Here is a 21,683-nt window from a genome sequence, read left to right as displayed (position 1 = left end):
TTGGCCAGTCTAAAACCTTCCACTTTTTTTTTATTTTTTTTAAAATTGGCAGTGTTTTGGATCATTGACTTGCTGCATGATGAAGTTCATCCCAATTAATTCTGATGCATTTCTCTGTAAATCGGCAGACAAAATGTTCCTGTAGACCATCATGAATGATGTCATCAATAAAGATTATTGAGCCTGTTCTAGAAGCAGCCATGCAAGCCGAAGCCATGACACTACCTCCATCATGCTTAACTAATGAGCTTCTACGATTTGGATTATGGGCAGATTCTTTCTTTCTCCACATTTTGTCCTTTCCATCACTTTGGTAGTGGTTAATCTTAGTTCCAGAACTTTTGTGGCTCATCTCTGTATTTCCAATCTGGCTTTCTGATTCTTACTGCTGATGAGTGGTTTGCATCTTGTGGTATGGCCTCTACATTTCTGCTCTTGAAGTCTTCTTCAAACGGTGGAGTGTGATACCTTCACCCCTGCCCCGTGAAAGTTGTTGGTGATGTCACTAACTGTAGTTTTGGGGTTTTTCTTCACAGCTCTCACAATGTTTCTGTCGTCGACTGCCGTTGTTTTGTGTTCCATATCTGGTTGTTAGTACACCAGTGGTTTCTTTCTTTTTCAGGACATTCCAAATTGTTGCATTGACTATGTCCAATGCTTGTGCAATGACTCTGATACATTTTCCCTCTTTTCTCAGCTTCAAAATGGCTTGCTTTTCTCTCCTAGACAAAAGACTCTCTAGTCTTCATGTTGGTTTATCCTTTTTAACAACAAATGCAGTCTTCACAGGTGAAACCTAGGGCCCAAACAAAGGGTAGACATTCAGAGCTATTCATTCTTTAAACAATCATTTAACAGAGCACACCTGGGCAGCAAGAAACACCTATCAGTCACATGTTCCAATATTTTTGATCACTCGAAAAAAAAAAGGGTGGTATCAAAAAAAGGTGCCGTGTTCTAAGTTGTTTAACACATCTAGATGTAAATATGAGGAAAGGAAAGCTGAAATTCTGATCTGTCGTCTCATACTCATCTTTTGATCTCAAACCCAAATGTTTTCAATGTATAGTGAAAATGTAATATAATACATATAATATAGTATACTGACAATAGAATTAACCTTCCTGTTCCAACACTTTCAGAGGAGACTGTATAAGAAATTTGCAGTGCAAATTTGTCCTGGGATAAAATGCTACCATGTAACATATGTACAACTATACAGCCTGTTCAAGTGGAAAATGATACCATTTTAGGATTTTGTAATCAGGGTTTCATCATGGCGTGAAAGTGTATACTTTTATCCGCTTTTCTAAGCTCTGAGAATACAAAAGTATTGGAACACACAGAGAGAAAGCCTACTAATTATGGCAATTTGTTTGGCAAGTTGTTAGTAACAATATGAAATATCACTTGTTATAACAAGATTTGCTCCTGCTTTAGAAAATCGATAACCAGACAATACATTTCTGGCGGTTACTTAGAGTCTCTCACACTGTTTTCCCACAAAATTAATTTCAGACTGTTAATATAGCCAAGAGAAGTTGAACATAGTGAAATTAAAGGAAAAAAACAACATTACGTGTCTTGGTAAGGTGTTGTGCAATCAAAAGATCTTCAATACACAATAGCTTCGATTCTGGAACTATACCGGACAGATGAACAGCATTATTCCCAAAAATATTTCCTCAGTTGGTGCTTTGATGATGGTGGTCGATCATCAACATCGCTCCAAAATTTCCCACAGGTGTTCATTGGGTTGAGATCTGGTGAGTGTGAAGGCCATTGAATATGATTTAAATCCTTTTTCTCCTCATTAAACCATATAGTGAGCCCTGTGGATGGGGTAGGATCATCCTGGAAGAGACCATTTGGATCAGGATAGAAATGACTAATCATAGGATAAAGGTGACCGGTCAGAAGTACGGTCCAGAATAAAGGAAGCATGTCAGTGTTTAACTTTTGACAGTGGGCTCGCATGGACTGATATTTATTTATTTTACTTATAATACGAGTCCCTGTATTTATCTACAGCTTGCACCAGAAATGACATTTACATGAGTCAAATTCAAGCATGAGCCCTTGAGAGTTCTGAAACAAACATCAGATAAATTTTTTAAAAATGCACCTGTAATTTTCTGTGCTAATTGATCGTTGATGGTGTATGTGGGTGGACGTTTAGCCTCAGCTGTATTCCTTGTGCAGGTGGCTCACACACAATGGCCTGCTTCCACTGTGACAATTGGAAATGTTCAGAGCTAGAACAGGAACTGTAATAACCTGTCTATTTAATATGCAGATTAATGTGTGCTGTAATTAATTTGCCATTACCCCTTGATTGATGTACCTGTACATTCTGAAGCAAACACCACCTATAATTATTCCCCATGAGGCGATTCCCGTGTCGCACCATTACAATAAACAGATGCTTGTTTTTCATAAGCCGAACAATATAACCGTGTGACAGTGTAAGCAGATAAAACATTGACCAGGAGCCATTTGTTAGAGACTACTCTCTTTCAGTCACATCAACACAATCTTCTTAACATAATCTTGATTTATTTTCACTGGGCCTAATACAAAAAAAACAAACACAAAAGCAAACCCTATATCCCAACAAGTCTTTAAATACACGGTTATACTTTGCGCATTCGTTTCTTTGGCCGCTGGTTGAAAGGGGAGGTGCCTATCAGTGAGTCCGGAGAGTGAGAGCCACAGCTGGCATCCGAGCCACCGGGAGATGGAGCTGTTCCAGCGTCACTCATGGTAGACATAGGACCCTCCTCAAAGACGTCGCTTGTGAGAACGCCATGGCCTGAAACCTGGCCCTCCTCACTGTCCTGCGGCTCCATCTTTACCTGCTGCAGCTGCCACAAGGGGGAGCCATTTCCTGCTGCACCTGATACAAATAGAAATATCAAATCAGAAACAAATACCAAATAAAATCACGTTATTTAGGCCTGCACAGTAGGTTAATCATAATTACAGAATTATGAATATGTATGCTATATGACACACAACATCTCTGACCAGTTAGCTAATTTTAGTGTGTTCTTGTGAGAATCTAGACCAATCGTGTCACAACAAGGGTTCACCTATTTTTTGTTTTTATATACAGTAAGGCATATCGCACACACAATACACAGCCATAGAGCATTAATATAGTATTTTGTCCATATTATGCACACATAGTTTTGTTTATACTGTTGTAATATACTGGCAATATTTTATAACATATACGTATAAAATTGTGTGTGTAAAGCGTTTACGCGTCGCTCAAATAGCCAGTCTTTACAACCGTGGTGAGCAGAAAAGCATCTCAGAATGCACATCAAGCCTTGATGTAGATTTACATCACGTCAGGTTCCACTCCTGTCAGCCAAGGACAGTAATCTGAGACAACGTTATTCCAGTCGTCAACTGTCCAGTTTCAGTGAGCCTGTGCCTACTGTGCCAACTGTAAAGTGGTTGTTGAGTGTATGTGTTGTTTTATACACATTCATGGCTTGACCAGAGACATTATTAGTTTTAGGTTTAGATTTATTCATTTAGCACCATCCTTAGACAACATTAGATTATCAAGGAGCTTACCGCAATACAATTGTTCATTTATTTAAACAGAACTAAAAGTTTTCAGCCCCCAAGATCATGCTTTGATTCGGGAAGCGTTTAAAATGAATACAAGCAGCAGCATCTGCCTAAAATCAATCAATCAATCAATCAATCAATCACCGAGGTGTCTGTGAATAAAATAACAACAAAAAAAAAATCAATGGGTCATTTGGTTTGTAATTTTCCCCAGAGATGAGGGAGAAAAACGACGATACGCTGATCTGGAAGGAAAAAAACTCACAGAGTAGCACCTAGAAATTGTGTAATTATCTTAAATCTCCATGTTACTTTAATCCTGTCTAAACTGTTATTTTTTTTACAGGTACTACTCTGAGATTTTATTTTCAGATGAGTGAGATCTCCAATGTTAGTGTTATTCTTAGTTCCTCCCCTGAGACAATTCCAGCCCAAATTACTTACTGATTTTTTTTTTTTTTTTTAACGAATCCAGCTGTGGTGCCAATTTTAATCCTGCCTGTATACACATCTCTATTTTTGAGCCGAGATGACTTTTTGCCTCTTACATTAAGGGAAAAAAGTTCTGATAGCTGGTACTCGCTCCATTTAGAAGTCTTTGGTGACAGATTGAATAATGGAAGATATAGGGATACGCATTTCAATTTTACGCAAAATAATATTACTGAAAAAAGACATGTATTGCACAAAACATTAAGCCTTTATCCGCTGTAGTGTATATAATGCGCTAATTACTGGGTGGTATAAACTACACTTTAAACTCACAAACATCAAGGTTTATAAGAAAATAAGTCCAGATGAAAGATTTTTTTTTTGTTATCATAGAAGAGAACTGAAAATATTTTATTACTTAAATCATATATAAATAAGTGACACCTATATTCTCTGCTTTGACTTTAGTACCTGAGGTGTGAGGCGAGTGTCCATCCTCCAGTCCTCCAGCCAGTCTATCACTGATTCCCAGTACTCCAGTGGGCATACTGTTCTGCTGCTCTGCTGAAGTCAACTCCCCTTCGGCTTCCTCATTCAGAGTGAAGGCAAGATCACTAATAGGTTCCTCCTTCACTTTAAGGGGATTGGAATCCTCCAGGGCCTTCTCTGGGTTGACCAATCTCTCGTACTCGTCTGAGAGCTCTTTGCTGACCTACACACCAAAAATAGAGAAATTCAATAAACGGATCATGCACAAAACATCAACTTCCAATAATACACAGCCCACAGGCCATATATATCTTCATTTCATTTATGCATGTCTTGATCATTGTTTATACAACATACTGTGTTATTTAGCGCATTAAGACCAGCTATACCCCAATTCTGATCATCAAACCAAAGTTTTGTGAAAAGTTTGAAAACCATGACACATACAACAGCCATTCAGGACCACAAACTGACCTCATTTACCAATCTTCCATTCATGCATCTTAAATCTGTTTACTTGTTTTACTGGGTCAGCGCTACAAATCACTTAACACATGATTTCAGAACATAAATGAAGTCAATTTTGAGGAACATATTAGTTAACTCTAGCAAGCTCGCTTTGGGATGTTAAAATACTTCAATGTGTGTTTGATTTATAAATGAATATTTTATTTATTTATTTGTTCTTGGCCAAGAAATAGGTTTGGGCAGTCCCATACAGGATTTTACAGGAGTTTTTTTTGTGTGTGTTTGTTGTGGCCAAAAACACTGGATTTTGCTGCAGTTTTTTTTTTTTTTTTTTCTAAAATTTTTTTTCTAGAGATTTTTGTGCATTTTTGCAGACCACTGAATTGGCAACACTGGAATTGCACATAATTGTTTTGCACGGTCTTTCACAGTGCTGTTTGTTGGTAAACTAGGCCTTTTAGCTGTACTCATGTTTGACGCACATGAATCGAAGAGGGCTTTGGCTGAACGCACGTTGTGATGACGTCACATGACGCATCTCGGCCCAAATCTGCAGAACATCTGCGGTAATTTTTAAATATTGCAAGCTTCTCCGAATATTGAAGAGTTTCCTTGATTTTACTTTAATTTCCACGATCGCAAAATCACTAAATCCTGAAGAGTTTGGGTATTAATAATTGTGATACGTCTGCTGTATCAGCTCCTGTGCAATGCAATTACCTATATACAGTAGCTAGACTGAACAACATGCCTTAACAATCTTGTACATTTATTTATTTTATTGTGTTTCTCGATGTGCGCTCATTCTGACATATTAGTTACACAAGAAGGAATTACTTTACTGCTACTAATTTACTGTTATCCATGATGTTTGTTGTTTACATAGTTAATTTATGTGCTGTGTGTATCTGGCCAATAAAACTGATTCTGATTTTGTAAAAAGTCAGTTACCATGACAGCCCTACCTTAACTCTTTTTATCAGAGGTCATTTTTTTTTTGGAGGTGCCCGTGATCAGCATTGAATTTATTTGTGATTTCACACTCCACATATATCAGTAGACACTCAGGGCTTTAAGAATTTGCCGTTTTTTTTTAAATAAGTATTTATTAAATTTTTATCTAGCATACTAGGATTAAATGTTATCATTTTATTGTGTGTTCATTTATACAGTGTTTTAATATATCATATCTACAAAAAAAAAGCTTTAGTTGTGCTGTCCGTTGTATCTCTGTACCAATAGTTTTGTGGAGAAGTGTGAATTGTTTGCCCAGCAAGGGGTTCACACCCCTCCCCTTTCCCTTTGTCATGATACTCTACACACAGAAACCTAACAGTGCCCTGACTAATCTTATAACAGACTTGTGGCAATAAAATAATTCATTTGTTTATACTGATTGAAAATGTCTGATAAGTTGATTTCCATTCCAACGGTGTACTGCTAGAATGGGTTAAAGCCATAACAGTCAGTGTGGCTTACCTGAAGCATGTAGCTGTGGTAGTCTTTAATGCGGACCTGCCAGAAGTGCTGCAGAGCCAACACACTGCCGATGCCCACCTCATGGAAGACCTGCTCCACCACGTCCGGAAAAGGAGTAGAGCCGAGGTGGGCCTCGCGGTCAACAGCCACGCGCAGCAGCCGTGTCAGACGCAGGTAATGCTCATGCACCAGGTCAGTCAGGGTCTCCAACACGCTCTCCATCGCCGACTCGAAACCTGCGTGCGCCAAAACTGTGGCAACCGACTGGTATAGGAGCTGGCGGCATGAGAGCCAGCTCAACTCAGTCACGGGCTCTCCTTCACCCCTGTACAAGAAAGCAAGAGAACAAAGAATAAAGAAGCATGCAAAGAGAAACCATAACATGATTAAAACTGCTTGATTGTTCCGATTATGTGGATTCTCTGAGGTAGCAAATGTGCTCGTGCACACGTATATATGCTAAACCATGACACACAATACATGTGGCAGGCCCTAAACTGTATTTACTTGTAGAAGTCACTCTCTGGGTCACTGTGCCGTAGCTGGAACAGTTCACGAGGAGGTTTGCTGTCCAAAGGCAGAAGATCATCTGGTGCTGCCGGTGTAACCGGACGTGGTGGTAATGAATCCACATCTTCTGATTTGAGAATTCCCTGAGTCTCAGACCCTGTGCCTGGTGGTTGCTGGCCCAGCTGTGCTGCCGTGATTAGGCTGCGGAGTCGTCGGGTATGCTGACACAGCTGCACCGTGTGGATTGTGAGGCTGCAGGGCTCAGAGGGAACGTCCAGCATGGTGGTGGGCCGAGGACGCCGTGCGGACGGCTGGTGCAGAGGAGGGTCTTGCATCTCGACCTGACGAAATTCACGCTGCAAGAGATCAAAGGAGCTGCGGCCTGGTGGAACAGAGGCCACCGGGAGCTCACCCCAGTAGCGCATCATCTTTACGAGATCCCTTCTAACTGGAGATAACTGGTGCCAGTACTTCCTGAGTAAATTATCTGAAAAGCAATTGGTAATGCATTTAATTTGCAACGTTTTATGACCGATATACTTGGCAGAAACAAATCCAACATGTGAAGCCTAACTAATTGATCTTTATATATATCACATACATTAAACATCTGGAAACCACAGGTGTTCTATTCTGGTACTTGGGGTGTAGCAAGTTTTAGATTTCTCTTTCTAACACAATAATCCAATTGATCTTATGCTGTCTAGATGTACGAGGTGTGTTTGAGCACGGAAATCACCAAACTTAAATAAAATCTCCTGATATAAATTACTAGAGTTGATCCCCAGATGAATATATAATCTCTCAATCATACTTACGTCAACATCTATCATACAGATGCTCGCGGTTTAAGGGTACTTGCTACTTAGCTCAATTCCCAGAGATAACCATTTAGTTTTATAAATACAATATGATTTGGGGATTAGTTAAAAAAAATCACTATCTACACCTCGGAAACGAGAAAAAAAATACCTGTTTAATGATACTTCATAACACTGAACAAACGCAGGCTATGCGTACGCATATAAACGCTTCCGTGTCGCTCCGTGGAGCTATGGGTTTAGTTCCGCTAATGTTGAAAAACGCTTTAGTTCTCCATAATACGACGGATAAGTTCGAATGTTGAATGTTTAGTAAATATGGTTTTGCGTTTTTCTTAGAAAATAAGCATACTTACTTACAGGAAAAGTTGAGAATATATATCACGACCTCTTTTCATCCGGGAATAAACAAACACGGAAGACTTTCAGTGAGACACCAAACAGAAATGGCGGATACCGCGCAAGCAGCGTCAGAATCGGATGGCTGTTTAAATCCAGAAAACAAATCCGAGATGGAGACACCAAATTCATCAGGGGATGAAAACAGCGAAACTAAACAGGAGGGTACAAATATCAGCGAGGATCCTTTCAAGAAACCGGCCATTTTCGCGGCGCCGTCTGTAGCATTGAAGAAGAGCAAAAGTGTGCAGAAGATCAAACCTGAGGCTGACAGCGGTGTAATCACTAAAGATCAGCCGGAACCTGAAACATCAGATCGGAAAGAACCTTCGAAAGAATCCACAGTAAATGATGATCAGTCTTTTAAACATGATACAGAAAGTCGGAATCAAATTCCTGTGACTGAGAAGCTTCTTACAAAAGAAAAGCAGATCACTGCAACACCAAAACCAAATATCAAACCCCAGAAAAGAGCCAAAGTGCCACCAAGTGCTAAATTTCCTCCTCTTCCATACATACAGCCTCCATGGGCTGGGATACCAGGTGTCCCTTACACCTTTGAGCTGCTTAAAAATGGTTCCATACTGGACACAGTGCCTCTCAGTCAGCAGAGTTACTTTGTAGTCGGACGCATACCTGTGTGTGACATCTCTCTGGAGCATCCCTCCATATCACGTTATCATGCCATTGTGCAGTATCGTGGAAATGCAGGAGACACCGTAGGAGAGGCGCTTGGATTCTACATCTATGATCTGGGCAGTACTCATGGCACCTTTGTGAACAAGAACAAGATCCCCCCTAAAACGTATATTAGATTGCATGTCGGCCATGTCCTTAAGTTTGGAGGAAGCACTCGGCTCTTTATCCTCCAGGTTAGGAATGTCATGTTTTAGAGATTACATCGGCATAAAAGGATAATTGTTGTTTCTTATGCCTCTTGTTTGCTCTCTATACAGGGTCCCGAATCGGATGAAGAGGATGAGTCGGAGCTGACGGTTACAGAACTGAGAGAGCGGGCCAGGAAGCATCGAGAAGAGCTAGAGAAGAAGATGATGGGAGATGGTTCTGATGATGATATCGATGATGATGATGACAAGGAGGAGAAGAATGAAGAGAGCGTTGCTCATGGAAGAAGTGCTGCAAATGACAGTGGCTGCTCGTGGGGAATGGGTAACAGTACTATCTAATCATTATTACGTTTGATGTTGCTCTAATGTTGCAAGAAGTCTTGGTATTAACTGATAAATAGATCTTAACCTAGATTTTAGAGACGACTTGACCGGCATTAGGTTTAAGTCTAGCCTGTGTTACTAAGAAAAATTGTTAGTTGCTACACACATTCCTACTAACCCCAAGTAATTTACTCTGTCGTAGGGTTTTATCTAGAATTTATAAGGGTCTCCCCAGAAGGACAAGTTGAAGAAAGGTTGTAGGGGTTTTTTAAAGAGTGTATTAAACATCTGTCCCATCTATAAGCCTGTTTGGTGGCTGATAAACTGGACACTCAACAATGATGAGTGAGTAGTTAAGGCAGTCGCCATAGAAACAGTCTAGATGTAACGTATGTATACACCGATCGGCCATAACATTAAAACCACAAAGAGGTGAAGTGAATAACATTGAATATCTTTTAACAATGGCGTCTGTCAAGGGGTGGGATATATTAGGCGGCAAGTGGGTGACTGTGGTTCAGGTGGTAGAGCGGGTTTCCACTAATCGTAGGGTTGGAGGTTCGATTCCCGACCCACATGACCCCACATGCTGAAGTGTCCTTGGGCAAGTTGCTCCAGACGGCAAGTTAGCGCCTTGCGTGGCAGCTCTGCTACCATTGGTGTGGATAAAAGCGCTATATAAGTGCAGCCCATTTACCAAGTGAGCAGTCAGTTCTCGAAGTTGATGTGTTGGAAGCAGGAAAAATGGGCAAGCATAAAGATTTGGGTTGCTAGATGACCAGCATGCAGAGGATAATACCTAACAAAAGTGGTCCAAGGAAGTCCGGTGTACCGGCGACAGGGTCATGGGCTCATTGATGTATGTGGGGAGAGAAGGCTAGCACATTTGGTCGGATTCCACAGATGAACTACTGTAGCACAAATTGCTGAAAAAGTTAATGGGTCAAGCGTCTAAAAAGGTATTTTTAAAAAATCTTTTCATAATGGATGTATTGCATATATTTGAGTCTGGAACAGTGTGTTTAAACAAGTCTCATTTGTTAAATAACATTTCAAAACATTTAAATTCATTTTTGATTATTTTTAACTTTACTACCCAGAAAATGTCAGGTGGTGTGTGTATGTATGCGTGTGTATGTATGTGTGTGTGTATGTATATATATATACATATATATATATATATATATATATATATATATATATATATATATATATATATATATATATATATATATATTTGTGTATTATATTTACATTATTGCATTCTAGTGGCCAGGTATTTGGTATATTTAGCATCCGATTTTACATTTAAAGACAGAAAAATAATTATACAAGTATACAAATTAATGCATTCCATACACTAACTATTCACAATCTAGTTTTCAGCCATTTGTTCACTTTAACCTATTATTTGTTGGTTTAAATGAATATCTTAGATGGTTGCACCACCTGACGATTATCAGTTGTGCCACCTAAAAGATTTTAAAACATTAAATGCATAGCAACTGGAATGCAACACTATCTAATAACTTCATACTAAACATAAAAATGGATTGTGATTTAACAATAATGTAATGTTTGACAAAATATTTCAAAAACATTTAGAAATGTTAGTTCAGCACTTGTAGAGGGCTAATATCCCATTTCAGGTGTGCATTCTAAAGCAGTCCCAGTCTGCATGAGGTAGCCGTGTGTGCCGTGAATTAAGAAGCTCTGGCTCTGAGATCATTTTGAGCAGATCAGTCATGTAGTAAAAAATTATGTCAGCAGGATGGGGCCAACTGTCCCTAACTGCTGCAGGAAGCTCAATCTCATCACCTGACGAGCCTGTCCCACGAATGGCAGACCTGCATATTTCACTAAGATGAACTTCTCGTGATGATATGATAACTTTCTATGATAGAAAGGTGTTGGAACAGACTGGTCATGCTGACCCCGGTCCACCACCGAAAGCACCTACAATGGGCAGGTGAGCATCAGAACTGGACCATGGAGCAATGGCAGAAGTTGGCCTGGTCTGATGAATCACATTTTCTTTTACGTCATGTGGACGGCCGGGTGCGTGTGCGTCGCTTACCTGGGGAAGAGGTGGCACCAGGATGTACTATGGAAAGAAAGCATGCCGGTGGAGGCAGTGTGATGCTCTGGGCAATGTTTTGTTGGGAAACGAAACCTTGGGTCCTGGCGTTCATGTGGATGTTATTTTGACATGTACCACCTAACCATTGTTGCAGACCAAGAATACGCATTCATGGCAACAGCATTCCCTAATAGCAGTGGCCTCTTTCAGCAGGATAATGCTCCCTGACACACTGCAAAAATTGTTCAGGAATGTTTTGAGGAACATTACAAAGAGCTCAAGGTGTTGAATTGGCCTCCAAATTCCCCAGTTCTCAATCCGATCGAGCATCTGTGTGTGTGTGTGTGTGTGTGTATGTGTATGTGTATATATATATATAATATATTAGATATATATTAGTTAGATATAGATAGGTGTGTGTGTGTGATTTTTATTTTTATTTTTTGTATATTGTTGAATGAACAGGAGAAGACTCAGCCCCAGAGGAGGATGAGAATGAGGAGAATCCATTTGCGACAGAGTTTCAAGAGGACCAGGAAGCAGCCTATCTGAAAGATCCTAAAAAGGCTCTGCAAGGGTTCTATGATCGAGAAGGTAGACCTCTGTTAAAATCTTGTTGTAGTTTAGCAAACAGTTCTGGCTGAATATGAATATAATCATTCTTTATGATTTCAGGAGAAGAACTGGAATTTGAATATGATGATAAAGGACATGGCACCTGGCTCTGCAGAATCAAGTACAACAAATACAATACTGATAAAATACTGATCCTGATACTGATACAATACTGATACAGTACTGACCCTGATACTGATAACACACAGCTGTTGAATTATGGATTCTGATTAGTCGGAATGTGTTGATTGCTTTTCTGTAACTAAGAGATTCTTTAACAAGATAAATCACAGGTTCATTTTAAGGAGCTCATTGTAATACTTTATTGTTTCTAATTACATACACAAGGATTATGGCGGACGCTGTGGTTTTTCGGTAACATGGCATGCTGCATTGGTTTGGTTATATTGAATTTAAGAGACTGAAGAAACATTAAATGTACCTATAAACATTATCTGAACCTATTAAATTAACCTATTACCTTTTAAAAAACCGAAAATTGGTAGCTTTGGCAAATTGCTATGATATAAGAGGGATAAAACACTTCAGCACATGCTGTTATAGGAAAATAACGATAACAACATAATATTTTTGTGTATCTCATTTCAAGACTGTAAAACTGATGTTCCTTTTTTTTCTGCAGGTTGCCGGTGGATGACGCTATGGGTAAGCAGCTGGTTGCTGAAGTCACACACTCGGGTAGAAAGAAGGAGGCGGCTGTACAGTGCTGTTTGGAGGCGTGCCGCATGCTGGAGGCTCGAGGTCTACTGAGGCAGGAGGCAGGTTAGTTGCTAGAAGCAGCAACTCCGTGCGTATCACAGGAAATGTACTCACAACACACTTAGTACTGTTTGGCTTTCTAGTATACAATTGTAGAAGAGTAATGATGTATAAGCCCACTATCCAGTGTCACCCAGAAGAGATCATCAGGTACGTCTCAATCATCTCCCTAGTCCAGTAGTTAGGGCACTGATCAGGGAGTCGGCCATTTTAAGGGCTGTCTCAATTGCAAAATCCTTCCACTGCACTGGAACGTTTGCTTCATAAAAAAATCCCACAGTGCACCTCAAAAACCAGGGAGCATCGATGCTCAATATGTTCCCTTACTGGAAATGACATCATATTTTCTGAAACCTTTCAGCTTGAAAAAATAAAAAAATTGCTACGAACTCTCAGCCAATTTTGTCTACAAATGTAGTTTGTTATTATTGTTGTAGCTCTTAAATGATTACTTACGTTAGCAATTTTTAACTTTATTTGACCTTCTGTATAAGGTTTGTTTGAGTGTAACGACTTTTAAGGGTTTATTGATGTAAAAAATCCATTAGCTACCCCATGACACTGCTCAAAGTACCATGACAGAAACGATTAAGCTAACAAATTTACATGACTTATAATGTCAGGAAGATAGAAGGTATATCAGAGTATTTGGTCATCACTGTTACACTAAGCGCGCACACGCGCGCAGACACACACACACAGCCATATTGGAAAAGTGCATGAATTAATGAGATTGCTGCTGCTGTGTCTTGCCCCCAGTCTCCCGCAAGCGTAAAAAGAAAAACTGGGAGGAAGACGATTATTACGACAGCGACGATGACTCCTTCCTGGACCGGACGGGTACTGTTGAGAGGAAGAGGAAAGAACGCATGAAGAAAGCTGGCAAGATCCAGGAGAGACCTGAGACGTATGACTCTCTGGTAAATAATCTGTTTTACATTCCCTGCTCATGCTGCAGCTCTCTCAGGTTATAGCACGAAAGGTTCTGTTTTTAACTATTACAATTACTGTAGTTAGTTAGTAACTAGTGAGTAACTAATACTTGTATTTCGTCTTCTTCAAATTCGTTATTTTTAAGGTTGCTAAGCTCGCTGAAGTGGAGAAAGAGCTAGCTAAAACTGAGAACACGCTCAGTTCTTCTGAGAAAGGTGAGATGATGATGATTGACTGTATGATGGCTGTCTTTCTTTCTTTCTGTCATTCTGTCTTTCTTTCTTTTTTGCTTCTCTCTCTACTTGTCTCATTTGTTCTGTCTCTCTCTCTCACTCTCTTTCTTTGCTTATTTGGGTTGTTTTTTTCTGCCTTACCTTCTGTCCTTACTTTCATCCATCATTTATATTTCACTTTCTTTCTTTCTCCCTGATTGTCTCTTTTGATTTTTTTCTTTCTTTCTTTTCTTATTTCTCACTTTTTGGCTCATTTGTTCTCTCTCTCTCTCTCTCTCTCTATATATATATATATATATATATATATATATAAATATATATATATATATATATATATATATATATATATATATATATATATATATAAATAAAATTCCATTCTTTTATTTTCTTCCTCTAGCTTATTTGGGTTGGTTTTTTTTCTGCCTTACCTTCTGTCCTAACTTTCATCCATTATTTACATTTCACATTCTTTCTTTCTCCCTGTCTGTCTCTTTTGATTTTCTTTTTCACTCACTCACTCACTCACTCACTCATACCGTATATGTATGTAACTCCTCTTTGTATACTGTATGTCATGCCGATGCAATTTTATATGGTTTATGTATTTAAATATGTCACTAGGGGGCTCGAGCTCAGCTACAGAGGACCCTCTGGATGCGTTTATGAGCGGTGTGCGCAGTCAGGCTGCTGTTGATGTGGTGCAGAGGAAGAAGCTGCATCTGCATGTGGCTGAGCTGAAGAAGGAAGCGCAGCGATTGCAGAAGCTCATCGACTTAACCAGACCCACACAGCTGCCCTCGTTGCAGAGCCAGTGAGATTTACATATGGAATTTATTGTCATTAAAAAAAGAGGAAATTAATGTGTGAATGTACACGGATCAGCCATAACATTAAAAAACACTGACAGGTGAGCTGGCTCCTGATAAGGGGTGGGATTTATTAGGCAGCAGGTGAACAGTAAGTTCTCGAAGTTGATGTGTTGGAAGAAGGAAAAATGGGCAAGCGTAAGGATCTGAGCAACTTCGACCAAGGCCAAATTGTGTTGGCTAGACAACTGGGTCAGAGCATCTTGGTGCCAGATACCACAACACATCTTCAGAGGTCTTGTGGCGTCCATGCCTTGATGGGTCAGAGCTGTTTTAATGGCACAAGGGGGACCTACACAATATTAGGCCGGTGGATTTAATGTTATGGTGCACATGTGCATGGCATTGGCGTCCTATACAAGGTGTATTCCCGCCTCGTGCCCGGGATAAACTTCTGAGCCACTGTAACCATGACTAGGATAAAGCTCTTACTGAAGATGAATGCATGAAAGAGAAAGATATGTACATAACTGTGTTCCTCTGTCATCTCTCTCAGGCCTGGTAATCAATCTGAGTCCGACAAGCCCAAGAAGTTAACCCTGCCATTGTTTGGTGCTATGAAAGGTGGCAGGAAATTTAAACTGAAGACAGGGGCCATAGGGGTGAGGCCATGCTTGTTTCTCCTCTCCTAATTATCATCACGAATCATTATGAATATATCTGCAATGCTCAACCCTGTCAGTCAAATAGTACTCCTTATTAGCTTTGCTAAGTGTTTAACTGAAAACCTTCTCCTGCACACAAACAGAAGTTGCCTCCAAAAAGGCCCAACCTGCCTCCAGAGCTCTTCAACATGAAAGAACTACCGCCTGAAGGAGAGGAAGAAGAAGAAGAGGAGGATGAGCAAGGGGAAAAAGCATCTGAAATGGACAAAGAGTGCAACGTTGAGGAGAAGGAGAGCATAGCTGCTTCAGAGGTTGATCTGGAGCCAGCGCCGGCTGATGAGATGGAACACGTCGAGGTCTCCAGTGCTGGCAAACGCGCAGAAGAAACCTGTTCACGGAGCCCTAAAGGTCAGTGTGCAACTAAAGCACATAAATAAATACATAAATCTAAAAGTAAATACATAAATATAAAATTACTAAATGCATGCCAGAAACACAGGCATTCGTCAAACCTGGTCATTTATTTTATTTTATTTTAGATCAAAATTTAAAAATCTTGACCCAGTATTCAACAGAATGTATTTTTACATTCACAATAAATACACAATAATTTTCTACATTTAAATAATTTCTAAATAGTTCTTTTTTTCCCCCGAAACATTTTCATATGCTATGACTCTAAATAACCCATTTTAAGTGAAGTATCTCAGTCAGTTTAGATGAAAAATCATGAACGACAAAGCGCACCACAGCACACAGCTGAAATGGTAACGGCTTTCTTTCTTTCTTTTCGAATGTGATATCTCTTCAGCAAAGATTTATTTATTTATTTATTTATTTTTAATAGAATAAAGACTGTGGCTGTATAAAGTCATCCTCTGTCAGGAATTCAAGTACTCGCTTCCAGTATTTTCCAAAGTCTGTGATAATACATTTCATTAGCGCACCCTATTTTTGTTAGTTGTCACTTTTTAGCATAGTTAATTAGACATCCGGGCAAGTATAAAGGTACGTTCACACACACCCAGTGATTTTATTGCTTCCAGTCGCTGTACTATGAAGTCGCCAGAAAGCGTTCCAACTACTGGTTGCCATAGTAACATTTATCAGTGTGTGGTGCAACTTGCCTACTGTCTTCACACCCATTGGTACTCACTGCAGCAAGTTTCGCCAAATTTGCATAAAGTTAAGCTTTTCTCAACTTTGTCGCATCACTGGACACGCCCATATCTATTCGCCAATGGTCACTGTCGCTCATGTCACCAGAAGTCACCAACTCTCATTCAAAATTAATGGACTCCGGTTGCTTTGCCGTTGCAAGACAGTGTGTACCCTAACATGGGACTGGGCAAACATTTGAGCGTTTACCTGCCTGGTGGGCTAGTAAATCAATTATTTGACCACCCAAAGCTGCATAAAGTGCTTGAGATGCTGTAACAGAATTTGACCACAAGTCTGCACTGTTAGGCTTTTTTCTAATGACTGCTCGAGCCTTTGGAAAACATCAACCAATAGTGACAAATGTGTTTATTTTGTGTTTTAAAGAGAAATCCCATGACTCAGAGAGACAAACAGTAAACAGAAAGCTAAATCAGTTCCTACTAAAGATGACTCCAAGGTGAAATTGCGTTATAAAGGGAATGTATTTTTGAGCAACACAAAATCTTGAACTTTTTAAACTTTCCAGGGAAAGACCAACCTCCTCTGAAGAAGAGTGGGAAGATGATTGGTCCCAGTAGGGTATGTAGTGTTTTTTGTTTGTTTGTTTGGGGTTTTTTTCCCCTTTATGTTTATGGCAGGAGACATTTTAATATTTTATACAACTCAGATTGACAGATTCCCCAGAGGCTTGTGCCTACTCATGAGTGTATGCTGTGAGTGTATGAGTGCGTTGGTGCAATGTTTGCTTTAGGATGACTCACAAATAAAAATCTCAAAGTGCATTTTATTTTCATGACGCACATTTGAAGTGTTATTTTCACTGATGAGCCTTCAGCCATCTCCAGATTTATTTGCCCCTTTAGTAAAGATGAGTAAAAAGGTTATGAAAATATTTCTTCATGATTACTTAATTCTTAATTTGTTCCAAGAAAAAATACAATTTCATACAATGCAAACCACAAATTTCTTCAACAAAACCAAAAATGTGACAGCTACTGGCATCCCTGGAAATTCTTGTGTATAAAATGTAACCAAAGCATGTTCCTATTTTATATTTTACTTGAAGTTCACCTGTGTTCAGGAACTCTGAAGTGTTCAGCTTCCTGCTTCACTGGCGTATAATTATGAGGTGTGCCTGAGGCTATAATTCCTTGATTATTCATCAGCATGGGGAAGAGAATACACAAAGTGAATGAGACAAAAGTGTGTTCATAAATGAGGTAATGACCATAAAACTATTCACACGCCTAGAAATGACGTGTTAATATTTAAGAAGTTTAAAACAACCGGAGTTGTAATGAACCTGAATGGAAGAGCACAATAAGGAGGATGGTTAGAGAGTGAAGCAATAATTTCTCCAGGGATCACAGATGAGGAAGAGTGCAACATGTTGTGGTCACGAAGTCTCCACAACTACAATTATACACCACCTTAATGCCAACTATTTGTAAAGAAGCCTTTTCTTTCATATAACCATGTATGTAAGCACCTGGAGTTTACTAAATGATACTGGAGCTGGGTTCTATGGTCAGATGAGGCAACAAACACTCACTAATCCTGACTGTCAGGTATACTTATGATGGAGGATCTGTGATGTTGTTATGGGGCTGTGTTTCCTCCAAAGGTCCTGAGAACCTTGTCGGGATACATAACATCATTCCCTCCATGAAGTAGCAGAGGATTTAATGATGAGGTTAGATTTTCTAGCAGGACGGTGATCCAAAACATGCATCTAAATCCACACAAAAATGATCCACAGATTGAGCTTTTGACATGGCCATGACAGTTCCCTGACCTCAACCCCACTGAAAATCTGGGATGAGCTGAAGAGGAGAATGCACAAGAGAGGACCCTGAAGGGTCTGGAGAGAGTCTGCTTTAAGGAGTCCTCTGAGATTTAGATTATTGCAGAAGACTCTGTTACTGTATGTAGGTCGGGAGGTCATAGAAAGTATGCAGGGGTGCCAATAATTGTGACACATTTTTGTGGTTTCGTTAAAAAGATATATTTTTAGATAAGGGTTTAGATAAAGTAAAATCTATTTTTATATCATTTTTTACTTTGCTTTACCAAAAGTGCCAGTAATTCTAGAGCCGACTGTACAACAGTGTATACTATGTGCATATAATGATATATGTGTGTATTCCTCCAGCCTCCAAGCACTGTGTCCAAACAGTACCCAGAGGATGACCCTGATTACTGTGTGTGGGTGCCTCCAGCAGGTACTGTAGCAGCCACCTGCTTAAAGGTTTTGCTAATCAGGAAAACAAATGCATCCATTCATTCTAGCCAGGACCATTTCTTTTATTTATGCTGATGCTCCAGTTTTCATTCAGCAAGTGCAATATTCATACTCAGTGCAGTGGTTAGGGTTTTCTGTTCTTTGATCAGCCAAGTTCTTAACATGCTGATTTAACACACATTCTTTCAGAATGGGTAAGTACCTGAACCAAAGTCTGTCTGGAAGAGAGTAAAAAGAGGGAAGCGAATGTATAACACAGCTGCAACCCACAGCAATTAGTAATTATGGGAAATCAAGTAATCACAATGCATTTTTGGTCAAACCACTTACAACAAAGCTATTGCGTTATGATAAGATAAAGTCTTGTTTCTGAAGTCCGCCTGAAGCTTTTTACTTGGTATGAAAGTTTGGGCCTTGATCTTGTTGACATGAATGCTGTCCTAATACAGAAAATTATAGCCTCCACTGCACTGTTGTATGCGCCATATGAGCTCACAGTAAGATAAGCATTAACGTTTGATGTTAGTTTTTTTGTTTTGGTTTTTTTTTTTTTAGGCAGAAAGTCTGCTTGGGAAATGAGATCAGGAACATTGGGCCTCTCTTATCAATCTGGATATGAATGAATATTTTTGTAAATTGTTCGCAGGAAATGTAAGAAATGTGGTATTTATAAAAATCCATTGAGTTCAGGACAAAAAAAATTCCTGTGAACGCTCCTGAGTCTGTGTAAATGTACATATATGGATACGCGTTTATGTTTAATTGGCGTGAGTTACTGCGAATTTTATGTACGGATTATGTCGTCAAATTTAAATAGCCTATTTATTTAAATTATGTCACAGTCGTTTCAGACTCTGTGCCTAGGAGGCACTCTTATGCTGTTTTGGTGTCATTTTGCTCTTTCAGCTCACTGTGAGCTTTGCCTTTTAAGGAGTATTGTGGGTGTCACTAAATGCAGATCAGCTATGCCTTGAATGTGTTTTGATGGGTATTTGTTCAACATGTCAATATGAAGAAAATCTGTGAAGATTTTGTTAATCTGCGAGGAATTTTTGGTTTGATTTGGCCTACAAAAACAGGACATAACTTTACTAAAAGATTGATAAATGAGGCCTATTGACTGTTATGCTTTAAGAACTTTTCATTGAACATTTTTTATTTGCCTGCAATTAAGGCATTAATGTGAGACAATGTCTGTGAATACTGCTGTGTTGTGTGAAATGCATTTCTCTGCTTTCTTCGAACAGGTCAGTCTGGAGATGGTCGGACTCATCTTAACGACAAATATGGCTACTGAGAGCATGACCGAAGTTTTTATTTGTGTCAGTGTGAAGGGTGTTAAGGGCAGGTCCAGCTGACAAAATACACAATTCCCTCAATTAGTGGGTTGGTTTATGGGTTACGGATGGTTATGGAGACTTGAGCACTTGGGCATTTTCATGCATTCTTTGGCTTACCATCTGTGTTCGCACTTACATTGTGTGTGTTCTTAGTGCACTGTGCAAATGGGTCAGGGAGAAGGATGGAGAATTGTAAACACTGCAAGGATTTTCTAAGTCAGATATTAAATGAAAGATTTAATGGAGCCGTCAGTGACTGTGGTCAGGTAAACACTTGGATCTTCTGCATTTTGAATCCTGATATGTTCTCCCACAGCTAGGATTTATAATTAATCCCACAGCTTTATAATTAACGTGACCTTCATTAGCATCCGAGTTAAATTATTTTGTTTAAACTTCTTTTATCGACACATTGGTCCATTTTTCACTTTAAGTAATGGCTTCCTACATTATCCACAATGTCACTGGTGGTGCCAGAGATCATTGAACACCTTTGTATACGCACTAGCGATTTCCTCCTGTGACATCAGCGTGGCAAATATCCGTCAACTTGTCAAATTAATTACCCCCAGAATCACTAAACCTATCACAAATATTTTCATATAAATATATTTCATCTGTTTCAGATGAAGTTTCATTTAAAAGATGACTGAGTGGCTTAGTGTGTTTCTGTAGGTACTTTAACCCTACGCATATCTCCTACGCCTCACTCAGTTTAACATGGTTATAGAGGTCCAGTGCTGACTCAATCCACCATACTGGTTACTCTAGGTGTAACACTAGCCGTCCTGGGTGAGATATTAGACCATACTGGGTGAGGTTATTAAGCCAGGAACAGCAAGTGTTCAGGCTGGATCTGTGTTCGACTGGTGTTACCTTAGCCGAGAGAGGGCGAGTGTATTCACCAGCCATCTGGATGCTTGCTCTGACAGGACTATGTGTGTAAGTTTGACGTACATGACTGGGGGCGTGGGGTAGTGTGCTATGTGTATTTGTTCCCTCTATTTGATATTAATGAAGCATGACTCAGTGTTAAGGAGGCGTGTTGGCAAGAATGTGTGGTGTTTTGTCCAAGGAAAGATTAGGCCCTCCCACAGACTTCACAATACTTCAGTAATACTTTTTTCTTTCTTTCTTTTCTTTTTTAAGCCCTTTATTTCATTGTTCTGTAGTCCTGGACGTAAAGGACAATATGTATTTTTATTACTATTCTTTTTGTAAAATAAATTGTTCAATGTATACTGTGGGGTTTTTTTTATTATTTATTTATTTATTGTTAGCGTAATTTTTACTTTTTTAAAATTATATCTAGCAGCTAATTTTTTGCTATACACCCTAATCTACATGCAGCATCCATTTGGGGAAACACCCAAATACAGGTCTTTCCCACCCTTTATCCTGTACATCACTGAAAAGGGACTGCTAGGTCACCCATGATGGCCAGATTTTATTCATATTTTATGAATTCAA

General features: G+C 39.4%; 2 protein-coding genes across 5 annotated transcripts; one reads left to right on the top strand and one right to left on the bottom strand.

Moving 5' to 3' along the window:
- Nucleotides 1-1,980: 1,980 nt before the first annotated feature.
- On the bottom strand, nucleotides 1,981-8,246 carry supt7l (SPT7 like, STAGA complex subunit gamma). Of its 3 annotated transcripts, none has more exons than XM_053632243.1 (5): nucleotides 8,141-8,246; nucleotides 6,961-7,450; nucleotides 6,454-6,778; nucleotides 4,489-4,729; nucleotides 1,981-2,896 (listed from the first exon to the last, which is right to left on the bottom strand). In XM_053632243.1, the coding sequence occupies exons 2-5, from the start codon at nucleotides 7,389-7,391 to the stop codon at nucleotides 2,634-2,636; spliced, it is 1,260 nt and encodes a 419-aa protein (XP_053488218.1). In that variant the 5' UTR covers nucleotides 7,392-7,450; nucleotides 8,141-8,246; the 3' UTR covers nucleotides 1,981-2,633. The 3 variants fall into 3 exon arrangements, with proteins under 3 accessions (XP_053488218.1, XP_053488217.1, XP_053488216.1); XM_053632242.1 differs by lacking the exon at nucleotides 8,141-8,246 and adding an exon at nucleotides 7,936-8,033; XM_053632241.1 differs by lacking the exon at nucleotides 8,141-8,246 and adding an exon at nucleotides 7,782-8,032.
- slc4a1ap (solute carrier family 4 member 1 adaptor protein) lies at nucleotides 8,201-21,452 on the top strand. 2 transcript variants are annotated; one of them, XM_053632238.1, is made up of 13 exons: nucleotides 8,201-9,055; nucleotides 9,140-9,353; nucleotides 11,901-12,029; nucleotides 12,111-12,171; nucleotides 12,694-12,833; nucleotides 13,590-13,750; nucleotides 13,909-13,978; nucleotides 14,621-14,810; nucleotides 15,362-15,467; nucleotides 15,614-15,878; nucleotides 17,158-17,210; nucleotides 18,784-18,853; nucleotides 20,121-21,452. In XM_053632238.1, exons 1-13 carry the CDS (start codon nucleotides 8,231-8,233, stop codon nucleotides 20,168-20,170), a joined length of 2,334 nt encoding a protein of 777 aa, XP_053488213.1. In that variant the 5' UTR covers nucleotides 8,201-8,230; the 3' UTR covers nucleotides 20,171-21,452. The 2 variants fall into 2 exon arrangements, with proteins under 2 accessions (XP_053488213.1, XP_053488214.1); XM_053632239.1 differs by having other exon boundaries at nucleotides 8,202-8,527.
- Nucleotides 21,453-21,683: the final 231 nt, after the last annotated feature.

Source organism: Ictalurus furcatus, chromosome 9, assembly GCF_023375685.1.
Source record: "Ictalurus furcatus strain D&B chromosome 9, Billie_1.0, whole genome shotgun sequence".
Lineage (NCBI taxonomy): Eukaryota > Metazoa > Chordata > Actinopteri > Siluriformes > Ictaluridae > Ictalurus > Ictalurus furcatus.
Note: the sequence above shows the minus strand (reverse complement) of the source record. Positions and strands in the feature narration are given on the sequence as shown.